At 44.8% G+C, this 14,786-nt stretch overlaps 1 protein-coding gene across 1 annotated transcript in view; it reads left to right on the forward strand.

The window, feature by feature from the left end:
* Positions 1–9,681, forward strand: part of HIBCH (3-hydroxyisobutyryl-CoA hydrolase) — a 267,813-nt gene extending 258,132 nt beyond the window's left edge. Inside the window, exon 14 of the mRNA XM_075829922.1 lies at positions 9,529–9,681. Coding sequence (XP_075686037.1) covers positions 9,529–9,644 — 116 coding nt within the window. The 3' untranslated portion in view covers positions 9,645–9,681. The remainder of the gene's footprint in view (positions 1–9,528) is intronic.
* Positions 9,682–14,786: the final 5,105 nt, after the last annotated feature.

The raw sequence follows: 14,786 nt of genomic DNA on the forward strand, positions 1-14,786 counted from the left end.
TGCATGTCACTAAGGTTGTGGGAACAACAACAAACGGGAATGAACAGCGAGAGGTGCGCAGAGGCAAACCTCTTCATGATCGTCTAATTGGAAGAATGGCGCGCAGTGATCCATTCTGTACTGCGAGTGAAATTGGACATCACATCCCAAGCCTAGAGTGGCAACCTGTGTCGACACAAACCATCGGAAGGCGTTTGCACGACATAGGGCTACGAGTCAGACGTCCAGCTACAGGTATTCCATTGACCACACGCCACCGCTCTTAAAGGCTATCATGGTGCACAGCAAGACGGCAATGGAGGCTGGAATGGAGATCTATCCTCTTCAGCGATGAGTCACGCTTTTGTCTCAGACGATGGCCGGAGAATGGTCTGGAGACCACATGGACAACACCATGAAGAGGCTTTCACAAGGGAACATAACACCGGTCCTACTCCCCGGATGATAGCGTGGGGTGGCATAATGTACGGTACCCGGACCCCTCTAGTCTTGATTTCAGGTACACTAACAGCTCGGTGTTACATTGATTTGCTCACTGAACCGGTAGTACGGCCATTTCTCCAAGGTGTCCCAAAAGCCGTTTTTCAAAAGCCGTTTTTCAACAGGACAACGCCAGGCCGCGTGTTGCTCGTGCTACTGTGAGCAGCCTGCGTGGCCTAAACGTGCTACCATGGCCTGCAGCGTCTCCATAACTTGTATCTCTTCGAGGACATCTGGGACGTCATTGGTCGACAACTGCCAAGGGAGCTGCCAGCAGCCAATCTTGATGATTTGCATGCCCAAGTGCATTCAGAGTGGCATAACATTCCTCAGACAACCAATAATAACCTCATTGATAGCATGCCAAGACGTATAAGTGTGTGCATTTCTGCGTGTGGCGCTCATACTCGATACTGAATAAATCAAGATGTTTGGAATATTTTGTTTCCATTTTTTTATCATTTGAATATTCATAACCTGTCTATCGATCCTGTGATTTCCACAATTCCAAAACTCTTCCTTCTTGGTGCAATTTTTAATGTTGAGGAGTGTATATTTTCTGAACTGTATACAGTCTGAGACCACATTGACAAATATAAACAAATACATCTTAAGAAAATATGCACTAAATATAATCTGCCACTTAAATACTTATTACAATAGAAAACACAATAAAAAAGCAATAGTGAAATTAAATAAATATTTTGTTTAGGGGAATTAAAAATGCATACTGACATACGGGATTAAACTGTATACTCATCATACTGGACAAAATCAGAGGGGTAAAGATCGTATACATACTGAAAAGCAATAAAGAAAAATATTTACCATTGTAAAATAATCATGGTTCCTGTAATGTCGGGGTAGGGAGACAGACAGGTGAGCCCTAATCTACCCGCCACTCAGTCCCTGCCTACTTGCAATGACCCGCCCTAGGCGACGGGGTACAACTGGGCGACGGTCCCTACACTCAATAGGTGCATGACAGACAAACAGACAAGGGTACAAAAAAGCCGGGGAAATGGGGAAGTTGCCCACGGGAACACCGTGAGCAACAAGCGAGGTGAACGAGCCGAGTCAAACCAGGAGATGAGCGAGGTACAAAAACGCAGAGCAGAATGGTCAGTAAAGCTAAGGTCAAATACAAGCAGAGGGTCAGTAGTTCAAGAAGCTGCATCAGGGCCAGGAAGCCAGCAGAGAAGAATCACAAGCAAAGGAGGAACAGGAAAGGCAGGTATAAATAGACAGGGCGGGAGCTAGCTCCATCTGGCCAGGCTGTGATAGGCTCTCCCACTCCTAAGCCTGCCATCCTGGGTGGTGGAAGATGGAGTCAGTCTCACAGACATAAAAGCAGGTGCAGACTGATTACCTATTGGCGTTGACACAGAAGCTGTGTCTGGCAGATCCTTTACAGTACCCCCCCTTTTATGAGGGGCCACCGGACCCTTTCTAGGTGGACCTGGTTTATTGGGGAAACGAAGGTGGAACCTCCTGACCAATACCCCAGCGTGAACATCCCGTGTGGGTACCCAAGTCCTCTCCTCAGGCCTGTATCCTTTCCAATGGACCAGGTACTGGAGGGAGCCTTGGACAATCCTGCTGTCCACAATCTTGGCCACCTCTAATTCTACCCCCTCAGGGGTGAGAACAGGGACCGGAGGTTTCCTCGAGGGAGCCAAGGACAGGGAGCAGCGTTTAAGGAGGGAGGCATGAAACACGTCGTGTACTCGAAAAGACGGGGGCAACTCCAGTCGGAAGGAGACAGGGTTGAGGACTTCAATGATCTTGTACGGCCCTATAAACCGGGGAGCAAACTTGGACGGGACTTTAAGGCGCAAATTTTTTGACGATAGCCACACCAGATCCCCGACCACAAACAAGGGGTTAGCAGAACGTCTTCTATCTACCTGAGTCTTTTGTATGCTCTGGGACGCCTCTAGGTTCTTCTGAACCTGGGCCCAGATTGTGCACAGTTCCCGATGAACTATCTTTACCTCGGGATTGTTGGAACTACCAGGTGAAACGGAGGAGAACCGTGGATTAAACCCAAAATTACAGAAAAAGGGGGAGACCCCTGACGAGTTACTGACCCGGTTATTAAGGGAAAATTTGGCGAGGGGAATGAATGAGACCCAATCATATTGACAGTCAGAGATAAAGCACCTTAGATATTGTTCTAGAGACTGATTAGTCCTCTCAGTTTGGCCATTAGTTTCAGGATGGAAGGCAGAGGAGAAGGACAGATCAATCTCCAACTTTTTACAGAAGGCTCTCCAAAACAATGAAACAAAGTGTACCCCTCTATCAGAAACAATATTGGCAGGGACCCCGTGGAGACGCAGGATGTGTTTGACAAACAATGTAGCTAACGTCTTAGCATTGGGTAGTTTCTTGAGGGGCACAAAGTGGCACATCTTACTGAAGCGTTCTACTACAACCCACACCACCGACTTGCCTTGAGATGGAGGCAAATCGGTGATAAAATCCATGGAGATATGGGTCCAAGGTCTCTGGGGAATGGGCAAAGAACATAGTAAGCCCACTGGTCAGGACCTGGGAGTCTTGGACCTAGCACAAACTTCACAAGCGGCGACGTAGGCCTTAACGTCTTTAGGCAACCCAGGCCACCAATAGTTTCTGGCAATGAGGTGCTTGGTACCCAGGATGCCTGGATGGCCAGATAGTGCGGAGTCATGATTTTCCCTAAGTACCCTTAGCCGGAATTGCAGGGGAACAAACAGCTTGTTCTCAGGAAGGTTCCCGGGAGCTGAACCTTGATCAGCCGCAATTTCAGAGACTAAATCAGAATCAATAGAGGAAATGATTATACCTGGAGGCAAAACACAAGCAGGATCTTCCTCCGAAGGAGGGCTGGCCATGAAGCTACGCGACAGTGCATCAGCCTTAATATTTTTAGACCCAGCCCTATAGGTGACCAAAAAGTTGAATCTGGTAAAAAATAACGCCCATCGAGCTTGTCTCGGGTTTAGCCTCCGGGCAGATTCTAGGAAAACCAGATTCTTGTGGTCGGTAAGGACCGTTACCTGGTGCCTAGCCCCCTCCAGGAAGTGGCGCCACTCTTCAAATGCCCATTTAATGGCTAAGAGTTTGCGGTTGCCAATATCATAGTTACTCTCAGTGGGCGAAAACTTCCTGGAGAAGTAGGCACGGGGACGGAGATGGGTGAGGGACCTGGTACCCTGGGACAAGACAGCCCCCACTCCCACCTCGGACGCGTCAACCTCCACGATAAATGGCTCCATTTGGTTGGGCTGAACCAGCACAGGGGCCGAGATAAAGCACTTCTTAAGGACCTCAAAAGCCTGGACAGCCTCAGGAGACCAGTGGAGGGGATCAGCACCTTTGCGAGTGAGATCCGTAAGAGGCTTAGCGATGACCGAGAAGCTAGCAATAAATCTCCTATAATAATTAGCGAACCCCAGGAAGCACTGTAACGCCTTCAGGGAGGCAGGTTGGACCCATTCCGCCACAGCCTGGACCTTGGCGGGGTCCATGCGGAATTCATGAGGAGTGAGGATTTGACCCAACAATGGTATCTCCTGCACCCCAAACACACATTTTTCGGTCTTAGCAAACAGTTTGTTTTCCCGAAGGGCCTGGAGCACCTTCCTGACATGCTCAATGTGGGAGGACCAGTCCTTGGAAAACACAAGTATGTCACCAAGGTACACTACAAGAAATACCCCCAGGTAGTCTCTTAAAATCTCATTTATGAAATTCTGGAAGACCGCGGGAGCATTACACAACCCAAAGGGCATGACAAGGTATTCGAAATGACCTTCGGGCGTGTTAAACGCAGTCTTCCACTCATCCCCCTCTTTGAATCGGATAAGGTTATAAGCCCGCCGTAGATCAAACTCAGAGAACCATTGGGCCCCCTGAACCTGATTGAAGAGATCAGGAATCAAAGGAAGGGGATACTGGTTCCTTACAGTGACCTTATTCAAGTTTCGGTAGTCAATGCATGGCCTAAGACCACCATCCTTCTTCCCTATGAAGAAGAAGCCAGCACCTACCAGAGAAGTAGAGGGGCGAATGTAACCCTTGGCCAGGCATTCCTGGATATGCTCTCTCATGGCTTCACGTTCGGGACAAGAGAGATTAAATATCCTACCCTTAGGGAGCTTAGCTCCTGGTACCAAATCAATTGCACAATCGTATTCTCTATGAGGAGGTAACACTTTGGAGGCCTCTTTAGAGAAAACATCAGCGAAGTCCTGAACAAACTCAGGTAGAGTGTTCACCTCCTCAGGGGGAGAAATAGAATTAACAGAAAAACATGACGTCATGCATTCATTACCTCATTTGGTAAGATCCCCAGTATTCCAGTCAAACATGGGATTATGCAACTGCAACCAGGGAAGGCCTAAAACCAATTCGGACGATAACCCCTTCATCACCAGTACAGAGCACTGCTCCAAATGCATGGAGCCAACAAGGAGTTCAAAAACAGGGGTATGCTGTGTAAAATAACCATTAGCAAGAGGAGTGGAGTCGATACCCACTACCGGGACAGGTTTAGGCAAATCAATCAATGGCATAGCTAGAGACATAGCAAATTCCACAGACATAATATTAGCAGAAGACCCTGAATCCACGAAGGCACTGCCGGAAGCAGACCTACCACCAAAAGAGACCTGAAAGGGAAGCAAGATTTTATTATCTTTCATATTTACGGGAAATACCTGTGCGCCCAAGTGACCTCCCCGATGGTCACTTAGGCGCGGAAGTTCCTCCGACTGCTTATTCTTACGCCTAGGACATTTGTTCACTTGATGCTTGTCATCCCCACACTAGAAGCAGAGACCATTCTTCCTGCGGAACTCTCTACGTTGTTGGGGGGACACGGAGGCCCCGAGTTGCATAGGTACCTCCGAGTCTTCCGTGGAAGAACGAAGCAACGGAACCTCGGGAGGCATCATGGGAGAGTCAGAGGAGAAAACATCAAGACGTTCAAGTCGTCGTTCCCTGAGACGTCGGTCAAGTCGTACCGCTAAAGCCATAACCTGATCTAGGGAGTCAGAAGAGGGATAGCTAACTAGCAGGTCTTTCAGGGCGTTCGACAGACCCAATCTAAACTGGCACCTTAAGGCAGTGTCATTCCACCGAGAAGCTACACACCACTTCCTACAGTCAGAACAATACTCCTCAACAGGTCTCTTACCCTGACGTAAGGTCACCAGCTTACTCTCAGCAAAGGCAGTCTTGTCAGTCTCGTCATAAATGAGCCCGAGAGCAGAAAAGAAAAGATCAACGGAGGAAAGTTCAGGGGCGTCAGGAGCCAAGGAGAAGGCCCATTCTTGGGGCCCGTCCTGGAGCCGGGACATAATTATACCCACCCGTTGGCTCTCAGAACCAGAGGAGTGAGGCTTTAAGCGAAAATAGAGCCTACAACTTTCCCGAAAGGAGAAAAAAGTCTTCCGGTCCCCTGAGAACCGGTCAGGCAACTTGAGGTGGGGTTCAAGAGGTGAGGTGAGGGGCACTACCAGGGTAGCATCAGGCTGGTTGTCCCTCTGAGCCAGGGCCTGGATCTGTAGGGAGAGGCCCCGCATTTGCTGAGCCAGGGACTCAAGGGGGTCCATAGTAGAGTCAGGGACCTGGGTAGACTAGGTATATGGGCTTGTGATTATGTAATGTCGGGGTAGGGAAATAGACAGGTGAGCCCTAATCTACCCGCCACTCAGTCCCTGCCTACTTGCAACGACCCGCCCTAGGCGACGGGGTACAACTGGGCGACGGTCCCTACACTCAATAGGTGCACGACAGACAAACAGACAAGGGTACAAAGAAGCCGGGGAAATGGGGAAGTTGCCCACGGGAACACCGTGAGCAGCAAGCAAGGTGAACGAGCCGAGTCAAACCAGGAGATGAGCGAGGTGCAAAAATGCAGAGCAGAAGAGTGGTCAGTAAAGCCAAGGTCAATTACAAGCAGAGGGTCAGTAGTTCAAGAAGCTGCAGTAGGGCCAGGAAACCAGCAGAGAAGAATCACAAGCAAAGGAGGAACAGGAAAGGCAGGTATAAATAGAGGGCGGGAGCTAGCTCCGTCTGGCCAGGCTGTGATAGGCTCTCCCACTCCTAAGCCTGCCATCCTGGGTGGTGGAAGATGGAGTCAGTCTCACAGACATAGAAGCAGGAGCAGACTGATTACCTATGGGCGTTGACACAGAAGCTGTGTCTAGCAGATCCTTTACAGTTCCAGTTGATAAAAAAAAAAGGGCAAAAAAATGTTCTGATGATATAACATAATAAAAATATATTCATAAAAATAAGAATAAAATGTAAAAAGACATTCTGCACTTCACAGTGCAAAAGTATGATAACGAACTTCAACTATTAGTACCGCTAGCCACTAGCTTGTATAGAGTTTCATAGGTGTTATAATAAATAAATATATTCTTATAATCAGGGAACCAACGTCCATAAGGCAGGGCGAGTTGGAGCTCTACCCTAACTTCAGGGGCTGGCAATTTAGCAAAACTCACGGCAAAAAAAAAAACACGAGTTGACCATGAATTGTGAATAGACCCTTCGATATTTGATACATATCTTGGTTCTGTCATATTGCTTCGAAGAGATCATGGCAAAAAAAAACAACCTGAAAATTGCAATGATCCCTGAAGGCACATATGTGTGCAATAGCTGTACAGATATAACCACATGACCATATCTGTTCTGGTCCTAATGCCGGGGAGGGGGGGTGGAGCAGCAAGATTCCACAAAGAAGGTGAGAGTAAGCTATACTGTGTGCAAGTGTTATATGTTTGAGGATTGCATTAGTTTAGGGGCTCTGGTAAGGGGGTCAGTATTTATTCTAGGGTTTGTATTTATTTTGGGGTCTGGTTTGTGTTTTGTATTTATATTGGGGTCAGGTCTAATGTCTGTATTTATTCAGGGGTCTGTATTTATCCTGGCATCTGATCTGGGGTCTACAATGCATTCGAAAGTCGAAAGTAAAGATGGATGGAGCAAAGTACAGAGATATTCTTAATGAATACCTGATCCAGAGTGCTTCCCCTTCAAACAAGATAATTGTCATGAAGGCTGTGTGGACCCACTGAGCCCGTACCGCCTTAATGGTATGGGAACTGGCCATCAGGACACAGGTCAAAGTCTATAGTTTGTTTCGGTGTACCTGTGGTAGCTTCAGACAGTAGCAAGACAGGCTTGGATGGGATTAGGCAGCAGGCAGGCACCAGGCGTGGTGAAGCAGGACAGACTAGGTACTCAGCACAGCACGACTCCAACTGAATACGGTACTCGGACCAGGATAACACGGGATACAGGTTACAGGTAGCAGGAATGGGGAACACTGGGAACTGGAGATACTTAGGGGACCATTTGCAGAGACAAACTTAGGTAACGACAACAAAGCTCAGGCAATGCAGGGAGGGGTAGAGCCCTTCTTATAGTCCAGGGTGATCTGGGAGCAATCAGCTCAATCTCACACATGTTTGCGCTCTGGCTCCTTAAGGCTGGACTGAGCTCGCGAACGCAACCTAGTGGTCACTGCGGAACAGAACGGCCGCATGTGCAGACGTCTCTGGAGAGAAGGGCGTCAACAGGATGGGAGGAGTTCGTGGTCAGTGACCACGGACGTTACAATAATGACCGTAAGCACATAGCCGAGACAACACAGGAGTGAATTAGGGACAACTCTGTGAATGTCCTTGAGTGGCCCATCCAGAGCCCTGACTTGAAACAAATCGAACATTTCTAGAGAGACCTGAAACTGTCTGTCCATCAACGGTCCCCATCCAACCTGACAGAGCTTGAGAGGATCTACAGAAAAGAATGGCACAAAATCCCCAAATCCAGGTGTGCAAACCTTGTGACATCATACCCAAGAAGACTGGAGGCTGTTATCGCTGGCAAAGGTGCTTCAACTAAGTACTGAGTAAAGGGTCTGAATAGTTATGTCAATGCAATATTTTATTTTTTATTTTTCAATAAATTAGCAAAGATTACTAACGTTCTGTTTTCACTTTGTCATTATGGGGTATTGAGTGCAGAATGATGGGGAAAAACGCGAATTTTATTTATTTTAGCACATGGCCTCAATCAAGGGTCACATGGGTAATAAGCCCCCAACCTAACAAAATGTGAAAAAGGGTCTGAAGAATTCCCGAATGCATTGTAGATTTATTTTTGGCTCTGTATTTATTCAAACGTCTTTATTTATTGCCTGCCGCCTACATGCCACCTGTTGTAACCCTCAATCAAGGGTCACATGGGTAATAAGTCAATGACCACCTTCTCACCGGGGAAGGATTATAACTTTACCACTGGGGGATTGAAAATCTACCCCCATGTTGCTTGGTCACATGAGATCCAGCCCGGTCCAGTCATCTATCCTGTCACTACCCAGGCAAAAGGGATGTCCATAATCCCCACTTATCCCTCCTAATTCATTTGTTGCTGTTGTTTTTTTTTTTTTTTTAAATACAACTTACTGACAGACAAATCCTTTTCCTCCAGTATAAGGCTATGTTCACACTGAGTTTTTTGCAGGCGGAATTTCTGCCTCAATATTCTGTTTGGAAGTTTGAGGCAGATTTTCCTCTCCCTGCACGCGTTTTTCGCTGCATTTTCCGCCTCCGCCTCCCATTGAAATCAATGGGAGGCATTTTAGAGCTGTTTTTGATGAGTTTTGCTGCGCGGTTTCCGCGTCAAAAAACTCAGTGTGAACATAGTAAAGGCTCCAGACATACAGCCATAATAGAGCTCCATGCAGGAGCCACATATTTAGAGCTAAGGCTGGGACTGAATCCCATCCATGAGATCATGAAAACCTTTGCCAACATAGTCTATTGGTAAGGCATTCCTGATCTCACAGGAAAGGATCTCACTAAATATACGGCTCCTGCATGGAGCTGTTATACGACTAGAGCCTAAGGCTCTAAATAAATCAGAAATACAGTTTGGCACATCGAATCATTTATTCTTTTGCAGTATAAAACATTAAATACAATAGCTTTTCTCATGATATGGTAACTAAGTCATTTGTTTTTGTTGTGTTTAACTTGACAGTGCTGATTGACAAAGATCAGAAACCAGAATGGAAGCCAGAGCGGTTAGAAGAAGTGACTGATGAATATCTGGACAGCTGTTTTGCATCCCTTGGCAGCAGTGACCTAATATTGTAATTTTTATCTGGCAATAAACGTCATAATTTGTAATACAGTTCCAGTAACACTATTACCTATATTTTTACTTAACGTTTTAAGTTGTTAAAATTATTGTTGGAATAGAGTTTGATCACTGCAGGACATGCAAGTACAGTGAACTCTCACCTTGCTATAATATGCGAGAACGTACCTTATAGAAAACTGACATTATTTTTTCTTACATTTGGTTAATGGTTTAAAGTCTTTGAAATATCAATGCGGTTGTGAAAGAAATGACACAATACACTGCAAAATTATAACTAATGGCTATTGTTAATTTCCTGCTCTAAACTGCTGATTAAATATAACATAAAGAAATGTGCCCCCATTGCATCTGCACCAAGGGCCCACAAATGCCACACAAAACTGTGTTACTCACCTTTCCCCGATCCTCTGACTATCCTCAGCTAGTGGCCGCGTCCTCCCTGCTTCCATCCGCCAGCTGCAACGGGTGGCCGTAGCAATCAGCGCTATTACTCACCTCTCCAGTGACGATCCCTTGCTTTCGGCTGTGGCTTCCCTGTATATAGCCATGTTGGTTTGCAGTAAGAACTGGCGCGCTCTGACGACGTCAGCCCTGGCAATCTTTGAAGAGGAATCTGGCCTGAAACTTTGCCTTCATGCACTTTTGTTTAGCCAGCGCTAAACAGATTGTGGCTCAAGAATCCGATGAGAATCATAACAAACTTATCCTCTTCTATCACTACACAGAAAAACTCTCAAACATGAATTCCGTAATATACTTGGTAAGGTTGGAAAAAAAAAATACACAGGTCCATCTATCCTACAGTGTTGATAAAAAAAAAAAAAAAAAAAAGAGCTGAACCGCTTCAGTGCCGACCAGAACACTGCTGAATGGCCTTTCGTTTTAGCCAAATGGGTGTGTTGTAGTTATTAAGGGATATCTATGATTACACAATACAAATCATAATGAATCCTTAGTCAGATGTGTATATTTGTTAGATATAGCGCGGCCTAATAACCCTGATAACATTTATTACAAAGTGCTTTGCATCCACATGTACTACCGATTTATATATATATATATATATTTATATATATATATATACATAAAAAAAATGACACTTTGAGGAACTTGTTTATTGAACAGTGCGTTCTCACTTTACACATGAAGAGCTTACACTTAAGGAAAAGTAGGTTACGTTATGGGAGAGCAATGTATCACATTTAAATGGTGCGAAGTGTTGAGTATTGAATGTCTTTATCCCTATTAGGATCTTCTTATTATGACTTATTTTTCTGGAAACCGGTGCCACTCATGTTCTTGGACTATCTGGTATTGTAGTTCAACCCCATTTACTTGAACTGTTTTAAGATTCTATATGAGACCCAGCCCATGGAGAAAACAAGTTCTCCTGAGGGTTGAAAAAAATACTTAAATAAAATGGAAAAAATTATATTCAAGGGAGGACATTCACTAAGTAGAGACAGTAAAAGTACAAAGACCAAACTCTGTATAGAAATAATAAAATATTTACATTGCTCATCAAATTGCTTCATTACAAGAAGCCATGATTGAAGCAATATATACTTCAATATAAGTGATATTGCTAGAGCAAATAGACGTCAACAACATTTTATTATAATTCCATTTATAGTACGCTATGTCCGTGTAGTGCTAGGATGTTTACATGAGTCAAAGCTAAGCTCTGTCCTTGTATCCTGCATGCTCTGACAATACAATGAAAGCTTTTCCTTTTATAGTGGCATTTAGAAGGTGCACTTTATACGGCTGTTTTTTTTTTATTGGCTTTCCACTAGCATTAGTAATTGCATTTATGGCAGACAAGACACAGGCAGGGACCTTGAAATTGTCATATTTAGTGTACATATAATCTATTCATTGCCTTTGAAACAACAGTTTTATTGTTGCATGATAAGAAAGCTGCGAAAAATAGGAAGTAAAAATATTGCCGTTAAATTTGATGACCGCAAAACACTATAATAATTGACTCGGGGGAATGAGGATATGCCATTTCTTGAAATCTGGCCAGTATATCAATCTGGAAGGGCTCTGGGTCTACATCAAACCATAGCGACAATAAGAATCGTTATAAAATGATAAGATAGAAGATTAAAGTAGTTTTCAGTATACATATGAAAAACTGGCATACATTAAAGAGAGAATAATGTGCACACATCCATCAGCACTGTAACATATAATCTCCCTCTCCTGTGTAAATCATTTACATTGTGAAGTGGTTTTATCTTAAGCTCAGCCATGGTGTGGCCAAGGAAAATGGCTGGCGGACAGTGTGGAGGTCGGAGAAAGGAAAAAGTGGCCAGAAAATGTGCTGATGACCTGGAAATCAACTTGGCAGCCACATTAGAGATTAGGTCTAACATACTTTCTGGTGCTGAACAAAGAGGCAAGACAGGTTTATGTATTTATTTATTTCTGTTACTTAAATAGCACCAACATATTCCGCAGTGCAGACAGGTCTGGAGAAGGAAAGACTAAGCTTTGAAGAAAAACACTTCATACAGAAGGATTCAGGAGCACTGTGAGGTTTGTATTTTTGGCTGCAAGCACACCTTTGAGCAGATCTGTCACCCAATACAATCTGCATTATCTATTAATTAACCCCTTCCCAACATCCGCCATATATGTATGGTGGGCGTCAGGGTAGTACGGAGCAGGCTCATGGGCTGAGCCCGCTCCATAAGCAAGCGTGTGAGTTGTATGTTACAGCCGACACTTCATGTAATGAGCGGGACCCCACTCACTTAACCACTTAGATGCCGCGGTTATTAGCAATGGTGGCATCTAATTCGTTACAGGGGGCAGCTCCCTCTGTCATTCCATTGTCGTCGTCAACACGATCGCATGGTGCCAATGGTTGTCTTGGCAGCCTGGGGGCCTAATGAAGACCCCCAGGATTGCCATCTTTGTACTTCTATTAAGCCCTGCTTACGGGCCCTGCTTAAAGGCTCAATAGAAGCCTGTCACAATCACGATCTATTGCAATACATTAGGTATTGCAGTATATCATGCAAGCAATCATCAGTTGCTGGTTTAAGGCTTCGTTCACATCTGCGTTAGGGCTTGGTTCCATCAGAGCTTTCCGTGGGAACGGAGCCCTGACGGACACAAACAGAAACCAGAGGTTTCCGTTTCCATCACCCTTGATTTCAATGGTGACGGATCCGGTGCCAATGGTTTCCGTTTGTCTCAGTTGTGCAGGGGTTCCGTCGTTTTGACGCCTCATGCACGCTCTGAGGAAGTCATGTGGTGACGAAACGCGTCAGCGTACTGCCTTTGGTCTGACGTCACACGGGAATGTGTGAACTTGTTCATGATTGCTTGCACACACGTGCGATCCAAACTTTGCTGTGTATGCTCTGTTGAGTCCTGCACGGACTAAACCTGCTGGCTAACCCGTTACTATTCCAGCTCCAATTGTATGCTATCTGCACGGACTAAACCCTCTGGCTAATTTTCTATCACTCGGTTTTCAACTGGATGCTGTCTGCACAGATTAAACCCGTAGGCTAATTTGTTACTACCTGGGCTCGAACTGCACACGGTTTGCAAGCCACAAAAGCAAATATACATGTGGGACGGACCATCCTTATTTTCAACCGCAACTGAAATTGCAAGCGGAAACCGATGGCCATATATTGACTCATATCGCAGAGACTGCGCCAGATGATTGACTGCAGTTGAATTTTCTTCATGTAATGTCATATATGCCATGCCTCAGTAGTCACCATTATTGCGGACACAACTACGACAAGTTACTTCTGTTTGCTAATGTTGATACAATTGTTACAACTACACCGTAAAAGGCCAAAACTCATTACATACCTGCAGCCGATGTGTTGTTTATATCTACGTGGCACATTTCAGCTGACTAGCTGTCTATCATTCCCTAAATAATGGTCGGGACCATATCTAGCTTAACATTCGTATCAGTTATATACTATTCAAAATTCATTAAGAATTTCTACATGGTTGCAACTATACGCAACATTGTTTGGGTATAATATATGGTTTTGTATACGAATGGGATATATGCTATATGCGGGATACCTTCTTTGACCCGGCCGGATCTGTGACGTCTGTATGTGTTTTTCTTTTTTTTTTCTGTGTTGTTTATTTTGTGATTTAGACTCGGGATTGCAATTGGTGCTATTCTTGTCATATGTTTAACTTTGTTAATAAATCTTGATATTTTTTATATTTATGCTGAGCCGAGTGCCTGTCTTCCCAGTGGCCGTTCCTTGCGTTTTCCCTACTTCCCTATTCCTTTCCTTTCCTTATCATATTTTTTGTAACTATTGTCATAAGTCCATATATGATTTGCCAATGAGCATTTTACTATAAAAACCAGAGGAAAGGCATGAGGAAACATAAACCTTTGGGGATGCAATTTTCCAACTTCTGTGTAGAAGCAAGCGAAAGAACAGCCTGGTGGCCCAACATCAAGATCGCCTGGTTCCTAATGTGCGGTCAACCAGTAGATCGCAATGTACTATAGTACAGTATGTACGAAGTTCTTTAGCAACCGTTTAATCATGGGGAAACCTATGAAAAGATAAGTTCTCTATCAACCTCTATTAATAACATTGTCCTAGTACTGGATGCAAAGGAATTACGGGTTATCTTACTGTATGTAAAGACAATGCAGCATGCAGAGCTTTTCAACTGTACGCTATAAATTCATATGTGAACAATGCCTGATGAAGGGGAGAATTCTCTCCTAAACGTTTAGCAATAAAAGTTTTGTAACTGCCCTACTACTACCTTCATCTTGGTAATGGGTTGAGGGTTAATCCCCCAAGCTGGCACTCAACTTTCCTACCCATTGGCTCTTTCTGCTGCATATGTGCATTAAAGCCACTTACCGGTGACAGCATCACTGCAACCCCATGACAAATCCTGTTCTTTGGACTCCATCCAGCCTCTTCAGCTGAGTATCAGTTTGGATTACAGAGTCAAGACTCTAAGAAGTGTTCAACTGCTGTTCTAACATATCGGTCACTTCAGAACAGCCCTTCCTCTGCACCCAAAATAGATTCATTGTGAATAACATCTGGTGAGTTGCCTGATTTTATTTCAGTGCCACCATGATTTCCCTTTGGACTTCATAGCCAGTT

Source organism: Rhinoderma darwinii, chromosome 6 (genome assembly GCF_050947455.1).
Source record: "Rhinoderma darwinii isolate aRhiDar2 chromosome 6, aRhiDar2.hap1, whole genome shotgun sequence".
In the NCBI taxonomy this organism is placed as follows: Eukaryota; Metazoa; Chordata; class Amphibia; order Anura; family Rhinodermatidae; genus Rhinoderma; species Rhinoderma darwinii.